Source organism: Arvicanthis niloticus, chromosome 1, assembly GCF_011762505.2.
Source record: "Arvicanthis niloticus isolate mArvNil1 chromosome 1, mArvNil1.pat.X, whole genome shotgun sequence".
NCBI lineage: Eukaryota > Metazoa > Chordata > Mammalia > Rodentia > Muridae > Arvicanthis > Arvicanthis niloticus.
In genome coordinates, this window is record NC_047658.1 from 147,062,237 (window position 1) to 147,075,183 (window position 12,947).

Here is a 12,947-nt window from a genome sequence, read left to right on the forward strand (position 1 = left end):
AGGGAGGGAAAGGAAGAAGAAGGGAGGGGACCCATCCAAGCAGGCTGTACAGGAGCTGGGCTGAATTTCTAAGCCTGGGATTCTCCCACCAGATTCTCCCTGAGCAAGTAATAAGGCTGTTCCTCTCACAGAAAAAAAAAAAGAAAGCTCTAGAACTGGCTTCAATCAAATCCAAAACCTACCATAGATGGGTAAGGTTTTTGTACCCCAGAGTCTGCTTTTACTCAGTCCAGAGCAAGGGCCTAAGAAGGAACATTTTCTCTCAGGGTTATACTGAGAATTAGCTGAGGTAATGCAAGCTCCTGACATGACTTGCTCACACAGAGCTCCTCTGGTGACTCAGGCCAGGTCAGTGACCCAGTGACTGCAGTAACAGGCAGCAGTGTTGCTCTCATTCTCCCATGCCACATGAGGGCTGATGACAAACCTTCTTAAAGTGGCTTATGTCAAATCTAAACTCTATCAAAGACTGGAGAATTCTTTACCCCTGAGTCAGATTACCCTACATAACTTCTTCACCAATGGGAGGAACCCAGCCCTATAGTGGGTCTCCCACACCTGTAACCTAATGAATGAGGGTCTGGGGGCTCAGCAGGTAAAGGTGCTTGCTATACAAGCTTAAAGACCTGAGTTTGATTCCCAGAAACCATGTAAAGGTAGAAGGAGAGAGGTGACTCCACACAGTTGTTCTCTGACCTAAACGTATGCACGCACACATGCATGCACACACCACAGTACACTAGTAATAAAGAAAATTAAGTTTTAAAAAAGAACGAAGGTCTAATTGATTCTGAGTCACCCAGTAGTACCAGGATACACCTGTATGGCAGCTCTCTCAAGCCAGTGAAAACCCGCCTGGCTCAGCAGAATGGCCTAGGGTTCACAGAACTTGCTGCCTCTCTAACCAAACTTGCCTGTAGAAGCATCTTGGCTTCACACAACCTAGTATTTGCTACAAATTTCCACAGACCTCACCTGGCCCTCTCTGGGTGGGGCCAGGCTTGTTCCCAGCCACCTACCAGCTGTATGGCCTCCTTGACTCCGTGGGTGGAGAGGGCCTCCTGGGTCAGGAGGTGAAGAATGCGGTTGCTGTGTGAGGCCTCCTTCCCGCCTTTGAGCAATAAGCCGTTGCCACTTGCAATGGCCAAGGCTGCCACCTGCAGACAGAGTGACAATGATGTCTGCATTGCTGTGTGTCCATCTCACCTTCACCAGCCTCCAAGTCAATGAAAAACTCATTTTATCCCACTTTATATTGAAGCCCAGTAAGGGCGGTGACTCTCCAGGTCACACAGCTTACGAATGCAGGGCCGACAAACACTCTGAGATGCTTGGCTCTGGGGAATTAAACTATGTGGTTTCCATAGAAGCAGCACCAATGCAGGCTAAATTAATGGTCAGGGTCACATGGTACTTCCTCCCCTCTCTGGCCACTGTGGGGAACAGGATGCGGAAGTGTCTCTACAGTAAAGTCCCTGTTCCATTGGCTCAGTGGGGACCTATGGCCCCAGTTGACTGTGATCCTGAAGTTGACCTGGGGGCTCTACATGGCTGATCCTAAGAATATGGAGAACACAAGCTCATGCCAGCCCTGGATGGTGACAGCAGTCTGCTGAGGGAGCACACACTACTCAGGGCAGGGGGAAGATGAGCTATCCCACTGAAGCAGTCAGCAAAGACACAGGCTCACTTATCCTAAGCCATAAGCTTGATTTCCTGAACACTTCAGTTAAATGAAAATCACCCTAGTTGTTGGGAAAAGCTACTAAAACCCTTCGTCTGGCCATTTTAACCTCCAGATTATGGGTTCTTAATGCTTTCATTGCCTTGAGTTGCTCTTGAGCCCCTTACGATGGTAATGCAAACTTTGTCTAGCTCAATGCAGACATTTCATGTTCCACACACAACTGTTAGGATGTGTGTGTAGTCATCTGGGTCTACACTTCAGGTGAGGAGCCTCAGCCACAGGGGAAAGCCTTGTGAGGAATCGGGTCACTGAGACATTTCATGAACAGAGCCACACCATGGGGCCCCATTTCTGTTAGCACAAATGAGTTCTGCAGCCACCACTGGGCTCGTGTATAAGAGCAGCTTGTGGCAGAGGGGTAGTGAGCCTGGCTGAGGACAGGCAACCATGGGGAGGGAGTCCTGTGAGGAACAAGCTAATGGGAGGTCCAGTCAGGGAGTGCCTGCCACAGAGCTCTGCAGGCATCATAGTCCACGATGCTTTGCACAGAGAGGGGCTGGCTCTCCATTTTAAAAGAGAACTTCTCTTTGAGACTCAGAGCCAGTACAAAGAGTTGATCTTGTCCCACTCATGATTACTGATTTCTTGGAGAGTTTAGGTCAGAAGGGAGGCCAGCTCTCTACTGTCACCTCATGTCTCCCAACGTGGCTGCTTTGACACGTGTCAGCCACGTTCGTTAAAGAGGGCTGCATTCTATCTACCATCAACTATACAAAGTGCTTTTTCTATGTGATGTTCCTGCAGGAAGTACTCTGTGGCCCTGATAATGGAGTCCTTTTGTGTGGGTAGACAGGCGTTAGGTGAATGACTGCAGCAGCCTAGCAGGGACTTGCCAGTCTCAGAACAAAGAGCACCGGTGAGCCAGGAGAGCTGGGAGTTTCTTCTCCCCCTCCCTGCAGGGGGCTGATCTAGGCTCAGGGTGACAGGGAATATTAACTTTATAATGCTGGGTTGCATCTCTGCTCTGGGATGGCTGGATGGGTAAAGAGCATAACTCACCTTAATAATAAAATTGGCAATGCCATGGGCTCAAGAAAAAGATCTTTCTCTCTCTTATATATACACATGCTCATACATACATACATACATACATATATACATACATACATACATACATACATACATACATACATTCATCTCTGGTGACTTATCTCTACTCCTGGTAATAAATGCTTCCTCCAACCCATTCCCAGGCAGGGCCATGTCTCACATACCTGGGGTAGACAGTCAGGGCGAGACTCAAAGATCACCAGTAAAACACCTATTGGGACAGTCACTTGTTCTAACTCCAGGTTTTTGGCAATCCGAGTCCGGCGCAGGACGCGGCCTACGCTCTCTTGAGAGGAAGCTGCGATCTGCCGCAGCCCGATGGCCAGGCTGTTCAGTTTGGACGTGGAGAGGCTGAGGCGCTTCAGCAGAGGGCTTGCAAGTCTTCCTAAAACGGCAGTAGGACATGATAAAGTGGCCCGTGTGGGCAGGCTTTGGCCACCAACTTTACTGTAGTAGGGATAGACACGGAAGGAACTGAGAGTCTTGGTGATGCTGAGGCATACAGGTTTACATAGTTCTTCCTCGGGGTGGAGAAAGACTGCTTGACAACTCTATCTCATGTCCCCAAATGATCACTTTCAACATGTGACATTTCAAAACATTTCAGCATTTCAAAACAGGGAGGCCTGGGATTCTATCTATTTAAACAAGAGGCTGTGATGTAGTTGTTACACATAATCTCCCACAGGTACTAACAAGCCAGGCTATCTGGAATATGTATGGCATGTAAAAAAAAATGCCAACTGAGAAACATTAAGTCTATTCATCAGACATAGCTGAGGTATGTGTGCACTTGATGGCATCAAGAACAATGACAATTTGTCTTCTTTACTTTTCTGTTGTTGTTGCTGCTACTGTTATTGTTTTATTATTATTATTTTCCCCTTCCCTTCTCCCTCTCGCTCTGACCCCCTCACTCCAGCCCAAAGGTTTTTATTTAGTTACTATATGTAAGTACACTGTAGCTGTCTTCAAACATCCCATAAGAGGGCATCAGATCTCATTACAGGTGGTTGTGAGCCACCATTTGATTATGTGGTTGCTGGGATTTGAACTCCAGGAGAGCAGTTAGTGCTCTTAACTGCTGAGCCATCTCACCAGCCCCTATTATTATTATTATTGACAGGGTCTCACTATGTGGGTGGCCACCACACCCAGATAGCCCCACTATCTTTAGCTGGCAAAGCAGAGGATGAAGAGAAAGGAGGCGCCTGGGTCTCACTGACTGTTACTGGTCACCTGTGATATGACTTTTATCACCTGCTCTTCCATGAGTGCCACACAGATCTGTCTGGACAGCACTTGATGCCAGCCATAAAGATAGCACACTAGTTTAATGGCCCAAGAGTGTCTGATCTTTCAGTACAGGCAGCACAAGCCATTTCTATGGCTCTTTTACATCGACAGTTCATCTGAACTGGCATCCCAGGTCCACCATTGGCCATCCGTGACTTAGGGTGCATGACAGCTTTGCTGAGTGACACTAATAAATAGTTGTTCCCTCAAATACGTTAGATTGTGCAGTTTAAAGGGGATCCTGTTGGGAAAGCCCATAGCACAGTGCCTGCTAATAAGACGGCCTCAGCCACAATTAGCTGAGCATCTACAACAGTGATGTTCTCAGTTTCATTTTCTAGTTCTAAAATTGCCACAAAGGCCAGGGCTCACATCACACTTGAGAACAAGGAAAGCTCTTTGGAGGGTTGGGTTACAGTAACTGGAAATGGAGCAGAAGTAAGTACCATGAATAGTTAGAAAAAAAATGTAGGTAGCAGTAGCCACCAACCCTTGATAAAAATTACACATAATAAATAATGTGATTTCATCTAACAATCTTCCCTTTATATAGACATAAGAATTATCAGTAGCCTGACAGTGGTGGCACACACCTTTAATTCCAGCACTCAGAAGGCAGAGGTAGAGGCAGGCAAATCTCTAAATTTAGGACTAGCCTGGTCTACAGAATGAGTTTCAGGACAGCCAGGGCTACACAAAGAAACCCTGTCTTGGAAATCAAAAATAAATACATACATACATATATACATACATGCATACATACATAAATAAATAAGAAGAGAAGAAGGAGAAGCAAGAGGAGGAAGACAAAAGGATAAATCCTTACCCTCTGCCTCCTCCAAATCTTTTTTGTTGGCTAACAGAATCTCCTCCCGCTGGTCTGTCAGCAGGTCAGCCAGATGATTGATAATTTCTGCCCTCTATAAGAAAAGTAAAAGCAAACCATTAAAACGCCAGGTATGTACGAGAGTGTATACGATTCTTCCTCTACCCTCAGAGTGTCATGCTTGTCCCTGAAGCCAAAGTTGTCGCAGACTGAAGTCCCTTTCTTTCTCACACATTCCTGGCCCTGCCCACCTCCTTCCAACCTGCCCTCATTTCTTCTTCTCCTTCTCCTTCTCCACTCTGACTGTGGTCATTAGGAATCCATAGCTCAGCACTGAGGAGATGAAGAGTTATGGAATTTGACCGTGAGATAAACTGGCACACAGAATTAGGAATGACACACACAACTTTACAGATTTTGTATCAATAGACTGTTATTTCCCAGGTAAAGCTCACTCTTTCTCTCTCTGTCTCTCTCTGTCTCTCTCTCTGTCTCTCTCTCTCTGTCTCTGTCTCTCTCTGTCTCTGTCTCTCTCTGTCTCTCTCTCTCTCTCTCTCTCTCTCTTTTTGAGACAAGGTTTCTCTGTGTAGACCTATCTGTCCTGGAGCTCACTCTGTAGACCAGGCCAGCCTTGAACTCTCAGAGCTCCACCTGTTTCTGCCTCCTGAGTGCTGGGATTTAAGGTGTGCACCACCAACGCACAGCATCCCTGCTAAGTTTTAACAACTGGCTTTTCTTTAAGATTCTTTTGAGGTTTATTTTTATTATTTTATGTGTGAGAGTTCTGCCTGCACGTATGTCTGTACACCACAAGTGCACAGCGTCTGCAGTGGTCAGAAAAGGGTAGGGTACTAGATGACCTTGGCACTGGAGTCACAGATAATTATAAGCTACTATGTGAGTGTTGGGAGTCTAACTGAGGTCCTCTGGAAGAGCAGTCAGTGCTCTTAACTGCGGAGCCATCTCTCCAGCCCTTTGGCTTTTCCTTTGGCCAACTATTTGGTGAAATTAAAAGGAGAACATCCCAGTTCCCAGTGCCATATACCTAAGGGGACTGATCCTTGGCCATCTGACTGGGAAATGTGGCAGTGGGTGTGACACCATCCAAGTAGAGCAGAGTGGTCTGAGAGGAGCCAGAGCCCTCCTTGGTTTTAGCTTTTCTCACTTGTAGCCATTCTTGTCTCCCCTCTCAGACTGACTTGCTCCACAGAAGAAACCTGTGATACTCCAGCTGGAGCGGCGCTCCCTCAGGAAGCCAGCCAGGTTTCTCTTGGCTTCACCATTTCCATAAGCACCAGCTTTATTGACCTGCTGCTTAGACTCATTCATAATGGACAGAGGGGATGAACCACAGAGCAGGCTCTGAAGCTTCCCTTTGTCACCTGTTGCAGGCAATTCGATGGGCAGGAACAGGTAACTTTCCTGTGTGTACATGGGTCAGATCAGCAGCTTCCCTAACCTTGTCCTTGATCAAAACATAGTGATACACTGTCTTCAGACAAAGGGGGGGGGGCATACAATTAATTCAGATAATTCTATTAACAATAGGAATACACGGAGCCAGCAGACTTGACTGTTATACCAAAACGTACAGCATGTTTTGCTCTGAAAACCCCACCAAGCTGTCAGGGGATGTCCTCACCTGTTCAGGCTCTAAGGTGGCTAGCATTCTCCCTCCAGATCGAGCCATCTCCCCCTGCTGCTCCACTGTAGGGCCTGCAAGAGCACGTGCAAGCATCAGACCAGACTCTGTTTCCCAGGACATGCTTCACTGAATGCAGAAGGAATGTGGGTTTCGTGGTATGCTTGGTTGACCCACAGAGACCACCAAGGCCACAGAATGGCCACACCCGTCTCCCAACCAATAATAACCTAAACCACAAACAAACAAATGCATGCCAGAGTAACTGGGGGATAAACACAGAGACTTCCCATGTCTGATGTAGACAAGCATCTCTGGGCCTTCCAGAGTTCAATTTCATTTTGGCAAGCACATTTCTCACGGGCTTGCGTTTGTGAGTGCGGATAACAGGGCACATCTTTGTGTGCACTTCAGAGCTCACACTGTCTCACGGACCGCTCTGCATAGCTAACGCTCATTAGCTCTTAGCATCCAGTGCAGGGCTAGCAAGTGTTTCCTTATTTTGGAGAGTAAGAGTTAGACTAAGCAGGCAGGGTAGATGGACTCTCACAAGATCCAGTTCTGTAAACAGTCTTTACAACACCAGAATTTATGATGTGACTGCACTGCTTTCATAACCTGGATTTGCAAGGAGAGAGCTCAGGCTTCAGTCTCATCTAGGCTGGGATGGCGCTGGCTATTACCCACAAGCTCTGGGATTTGAGGGAAACTACTCACCAGCAGGCTTTACTTCTGAAAAGAAGGTGCCAACTTTCTTTCCCTCCACGATGTCTGTGATGACGTGCCCAGACACCTTTGGGTGGGTTCCGTTGGCAATGACGACAGAAGTACCGCCTTGCAAAGCCCAGAGGGCGGCTTTCACCTACGGAGTCAGGTTGGATCCAGGATGAGATTCACACCTAGAAACATGTATTCTGAACTTGCACTATGACATAAGATATAATCCGATACGTAGCAAGCTAAATAAACAGAGGAACGTGTTTAAAGCTCAGGGCCTGGGAAACCATATGCAGTCCACTGTAACTGTCCAGATACAGCATGTACTGCCTGAAGGGGAACCAAGTCCTGCTCTCTCTGAGATCGTCTAGTACTCAACTCAGAACGTGCACATTTTGATTTGTTATGCCTGAGCATTTCGATTTGTCATGCCTGAACAGCTACAACTGGATAGCTAGAGTAGTGACCAGAACAGGGTTATATGAACAAGGCCCTGGTCTTCTTCTCTACCATTGCCAACGTGATGCTCTTCTGCATTAAGGGTATGCAGCCTCTGAGAACAAATAACGGGAGGGAAAGGGGTTTTGAAAAGCTTCCAGAAACATCTGAGTTGACAACAGAGGATTCATTACGTGTGAACATTACACGGGCCATGCCCTTAATTGTCACTGTCTACTCTCTCTGGATTTGTATTCATCATGGAAATACACTTCTGAAGTTCCGGAAAACTTTAACTAGACAAGCAGAACACTACGTGAGCCGGGGGTTGCAGACTTAAGTAATGAAGAGAAAGTGAGCCGGGTACAGTACATCTTTACTTCCTGACTGTGATCCAATATGACCAGTTGCTATGTTAGCGGCTGCCTCGAAGGACTGTGTTCTCAAATTGTGAGCCGGGACTGAGCTCCCAAACTGTAAGCCGCCAGAGCTTTTATCAGCTATTTTGTCATAGCAACAAAATGAACACATGCACAAAATGTACTGTTTATATGTTAATAAAATACATCTAAGGGCATGATTAAATACAGGTATGCAACAGCCATAAAACATATCTAGATATGTGCATATTTAAGTATATGTGCGTGGTATCTAAACCATAACTTCCCCGTCAAAGTTAACACAAAAAAAGGAAAGAAAGTGATAAAATATCGTTTGAGTCTGATGACTGGAATAGTTCAGTGCTAGCTTACCTTGGCTTCCATGCCCCCTAGGCCCACTCTAGACTTGGTTCCAAATGTCACAGACTGCTGATCTCCCGGATAGAATATATCAATTAGTTTTGCATCATCTGAGCCTGGGGGGCTGTCAAAGAGGCCTAAAAAGTGAATTGGTGTCAGTAACTCTGCACTTACCCACACGGGCTGCCCCAGGCACTTGCTACTATACATACAAACACACCCCCCCCAAAAAAAAAACAAAAAAACAATGAATGCACTGTACCAACACCTGTCTCACCAGGAAAGAGCATAAGGGATCAGAGGAGCTGACCAACACTAAGCAATCGCTCCAGCACCTTCTGTGCCCTTTTAACCAGCCTTAAACAAATATCTCCCGAGCTCTGAGCAAGGTCACATCCTTGGCACAATGCCTACAGCGCTAACAAGAGTCTTTCCCTCTGCCCTCGGCTTATCATGCTGCACCTCAACAATATAACCAAAAGAGAGACAAGCGCAGAAACACTACAGTGAGCATACACCACTTGGGCAGGGTGAGAACTGAAGCAGGTACGGTACTCATTAACTCTCACCGTACCCGTGCAATCAAGCAGACTGATACCCGGTTTATGAGCGAGTGTCTTGGAGGCTGGGCTGAGTCAGCAGGAAAGCTATGACCGTCAGCACTCAGGCTGGCTTCATCTCCATGAAACACACAGCCTGTATGCAACTGAGCAGGGTAACATCATGGTGAGGTGAGATGTTATATATATGCAACATGAGGTTTAAAAAAATCCTCAGTTTCACTTTGAAAGATAGGAGACCCTGGAAAGGGGAAAGGTAAAGGGGAAGAGACCAAAGGGAGACACACATTAAGGAGACGCTGCCCATGGCTGAGAACTGGCTACAGAACATTTCAGGTGGTAATGTCATTTGGTTTTATGTGTTTGTATATACACGAGCGTATAGATATAATATACACATGTGCAGTGCATGTGGAGGCAGAGGACAACCTCAGGTGTCACCTCTCAGTTACCATCCACCTTCATTTACTTTTTAAAGAGAGTTCCACTGGCCTGGAACTTACCCAGTGGGCTAGGCTGATCAGCACCGAGCTCTGCTCACGCCGCCTAAGCACGCAGATTACAGGCCTACACTACTAGGCTTCTCTTTTCTTTCTATTTTTAATGTTTGTCCTGTGGGTCAAACTCACGTCCTCATGCTTGCAAAGCAAGTGCTTTGCCTACTGAGCCCCCTCCTCAGCCATTTTGGGGTTTAAATCGATGCTTTTCCTGCATGGGATGCCCACCTCATTCCAGATCTTTAGGACAATCCTGTTCCGTGTCAAACCTCCCTGGGGATTGAGGGAATCAGTGTGCGATGCTAACGCATGAGCAGCAGTAAGTGACCAACCCGCAAGGCCCAGCCAGTGCCCCACAGCTCCAGGATTCCCAGCTGGGTTCCTCCCAGAAGGTGACAGGCATGGAGTGAACTAAGGGGCTGTTCAGTTTCAGGTAACCGTGTGGGAAAGGCTGACCCACTGGATACATTTTCCAGAGGCCCTCCCAGCATTCTGTAATTCTGTCTCCTCCTCTTTCCTCTGTCTTCCCACCCCACCATCAGGATCTTTAACATATGATACTGTCCTAAGATTTAACACTTGATGGAAAAGGCGCATATCACTAAGCCTGGGTTTGATCTCCAGGATTCACAATGATGGAATGGAGATCAAGCCTCTGAACTCAGCACACACCCAACCCCCACATAAACAAATGTAATACCTTTTTTTTTTTTTTTTTAAGGAAATGAATAAAAACTTCTCATTAAGACAGTCACAACACAGAATAACACACAGCTAACAAGTAGGTATCATCAAGGGTCAGACAAATTAGAACCCTCATACTGTGTGGGTGGCAACACCAAACAGCACTGCGGTTGTGGGGAGACACCGTGGTTTTAAATACCAGGTTATCACATGAATCAAAGTCTTCTCTCCTCCCCACTCTTCCTCACTCCTCACTTCTCTCTCTTAACTGTAGGGTTGGGAATTGGCTCCCATTCTTGCTAGGTAAATATTCTCTCATGAAGCTCGACTATCACATTCTTAGGTGGGAAAAACAAAACAAACAAACAAACAAACAAAAAAACCCCAAAACACACTCCTACCAAAGTAGGCTGCCAGCAACATTATTACCAATAGCACAGATGCCCATTGACTGATGACTGAATACATAAAATGAGGAATGTCCAGAGTGGAGTATTATTTGGCAATGAAAAGATACAGAGCATTGGTGTGTACTACAATGTAGATGAAGCCTGAACACATTATACTAAGCGGACGGAGCCAGTTACAGAGGACTACACAGTTTATGATTCCCTTTGTATAAAATCTCTAATAAGGAAACCCACAGAGACAGAAAGTAGACTGGAGGTTGTGTACGCGGCTGGGGAGCCAATTCCCACTGAAAGTAGGCAGTGGCTACTAACAGGTGTGAGGTCTCTTGCCATGAGGAACATAACTTATAATTGTTTATGGAGACGGTTGTACAAGTATATAAATACTCCAGAGATCACTGAATTGAAATTTTTAAATAGGTGAATTACGTGGTGTGTGACTATTTCCTTGAAGCTGTTTAAAAACTAAGGAAACAACAACAACAAAAACCCATGAAAGTACCTAGAAACATCATTTGTGCATTCAAACTGCATTTTCCAGAAACGCCCACCCGAGTCACAGAAATTCTTCAGCTCACGTGGCTCAGGAACAGCCCACAGTGGAAAACCATCGGAAGAAAACCCGCGTGCTCACACGTGTGAACGAAAGAAAAAGGCATTGCCGCGTACCTTCCACGTCTGAGAGGACAATCAAGAGGTCGGTTTTCATCTCCACGGCCAGACGGGCAGCCAGGCTATCGTTATCCTTAACACTAATCACCTACAATGTAGGGAGAGCAGTGACTGAGTTAGCTTCGTGGTCCAAAAAGAATTCCCAGCAGCACCCAGCTAGGCTCTGGCAGGCAGAAACCAATGACAGAAATCATGCAAATGAGAGCTCAGGCCCCAGAGCCTGCACAACACAAAGGCTTCCTGTCCGACATGCACGCTGAGCTCTCCAAGCCAGGCTCACAGCATCATCTAAGCTTGGGGGGGGGGTGGGGGGGCAGCGCCTCACCCACTGAACAAAACTCCCTCATTTCAGAGGTGCCTCCTCAGCCAAGGCTCCGTAATGCCGGGTCTCTCAATCTCTCCTCTTGCTCACGCCAGACATCCAGTGTTAGTACATGCAGTGCGGCAGCATGTGGTAGTTAGTGTCTCCAGCATGCTCAACTCTTAGGAATACTTTACCCACATTTACCCCCTGAAGATCACTGTTGGGCTCAGCTGGGGGGACAACAGCGTCGTTTGTGTTGACGATGGGGACGATGTTCATCCGAAGCAGCTCGTGTAGTGTACCGTTGAGATTCCTGCGCTTCTGCTCGTCATGGAAGTCCAAGTTGGTCACCAAAATCTGAAGGGATTAAACGGAAGATGTGGCCGGGGGTGGGGGAAATGATGAACTTCCTAGGAGTGGCACAAAGAGATGCTGAGCACTGGAAAGCCAAGCTTTGGACTTTTAGAATAAAGCACACTGTTGGATACTGATCCAGTTCCATGTTTTATTTTCCTTTTAAACCTGGGGTCTAGCGTATGTATCTAGCCAGGTATGTTCCTGGTGAAGCACAATTCTAACATGCTTACTCAATTGTGTGAGGGAGCCTTGAAAGAATTACACTTGTCTGGAATATTTATCTAATGATGCTAAGATAGCATCTGTCTATGAAGTTGGGAAAATGATGCATCTACTTTAAAGGGACATTAGGGACTGGAGAGATGGCTCAATGGTTAAGAGCACTGACTGCTCTTCCAGAGGTCCTGAGTTCAATTCCCAGCAACCACACGGTGGCTCACAACCATCTGTAATGGGATCTGATGCCCTCTTCTGGAGTGTCTGAAGACAGCTACAGTGTACTCATACATAAAGTAAATGAACCTTTAAAATAAAACAAAATAGAATAAAACAGAATAGAATAAAATAAAATAAAGGGACATTAGGAGGATGCATGACTTGCCGTTACTATAAGAACTATCTCTGTACTCTAGCACCTGAGGCGCTGGCCATAGCAGGCACTTATGTGCTAGGTGAGTGAGTGAGGGTTTACCTGTCTGCAAGAGCGTATTAGACAAATTGGCATCGGGCTAGGCTGTCCCTTGTTTTGCTCTGATGCAGAGCACGGCTGGAGTTAAGAATACCATGTCTGAGTATGTGGGAATAGGGAGTTAGTCTCCATGATGGTAGAAAGAAGAGCCAGAGAGAACTTAGGGGCAAGGATGAGAATCAGGAGCTCCTGGATGGAGAGCTGAGGTGGAAGCTGTCAACGGGTCTGTTTTCACTCAAGAACTAGAGCAGCAGGCAGAAGGCAACAGGAGACCAAGGTGAAAGAGAATGACAGCAAGAAACTGAATGGCAGCAAACGC

The 12,947-nt window shown here is 46.5% G+C and overlaps 1 protein-coding gene across 2 annotated transcripts in view; it reads right to left on the minus strand.

Moving 5' to 3' along the window:
• The window catches only part of Aldh18a1 (aldehyde dehydrogenase 18 family member A1), a 35,786-nt gene that overhangs the window by 8,564 nt on the left and 14,275 nt on the right, over positions 1-12,947 (minus strand). Inside the window, exons 7-14 of one of the 2 annotated variants that reach the window (XM_034505505.2) lie at positions 11,782-11,940; positions 11,277-11,367; positions 8,469-8,593; positions 7,279-7,423; positions 6,562-6,635; positions 4,920-5,013; positions 2,962-3,182; positions 1,020-1,157 (exon numbers count right to left, since the gene is read on the minus strand). In XM_034505505.2, coding sequence (XP_034361396.1) covers positions 1,020-1,157; positions 2,962-3,182; positions 4,920-5,013; positions 6,562-6,635; positions 7,279-7,423; positions 8,469-8,593; positions 11,277-11,367; positions 11,782-11,940 — 1,047 coding nt within the window. The remainder of the gene's footprint in view (positions 1-1,019; positions 1,158-2,961; positions 3,183-4,919; positions 5,014-6,561; positions 6,636-7,278; positions 7,424-8,468; positions 8,594-11,276; positions 11,368-11,781; positions 11,941-12,947) is intronic. The other variant, XM_034505514.2, reaches the window with a different exon arrangement.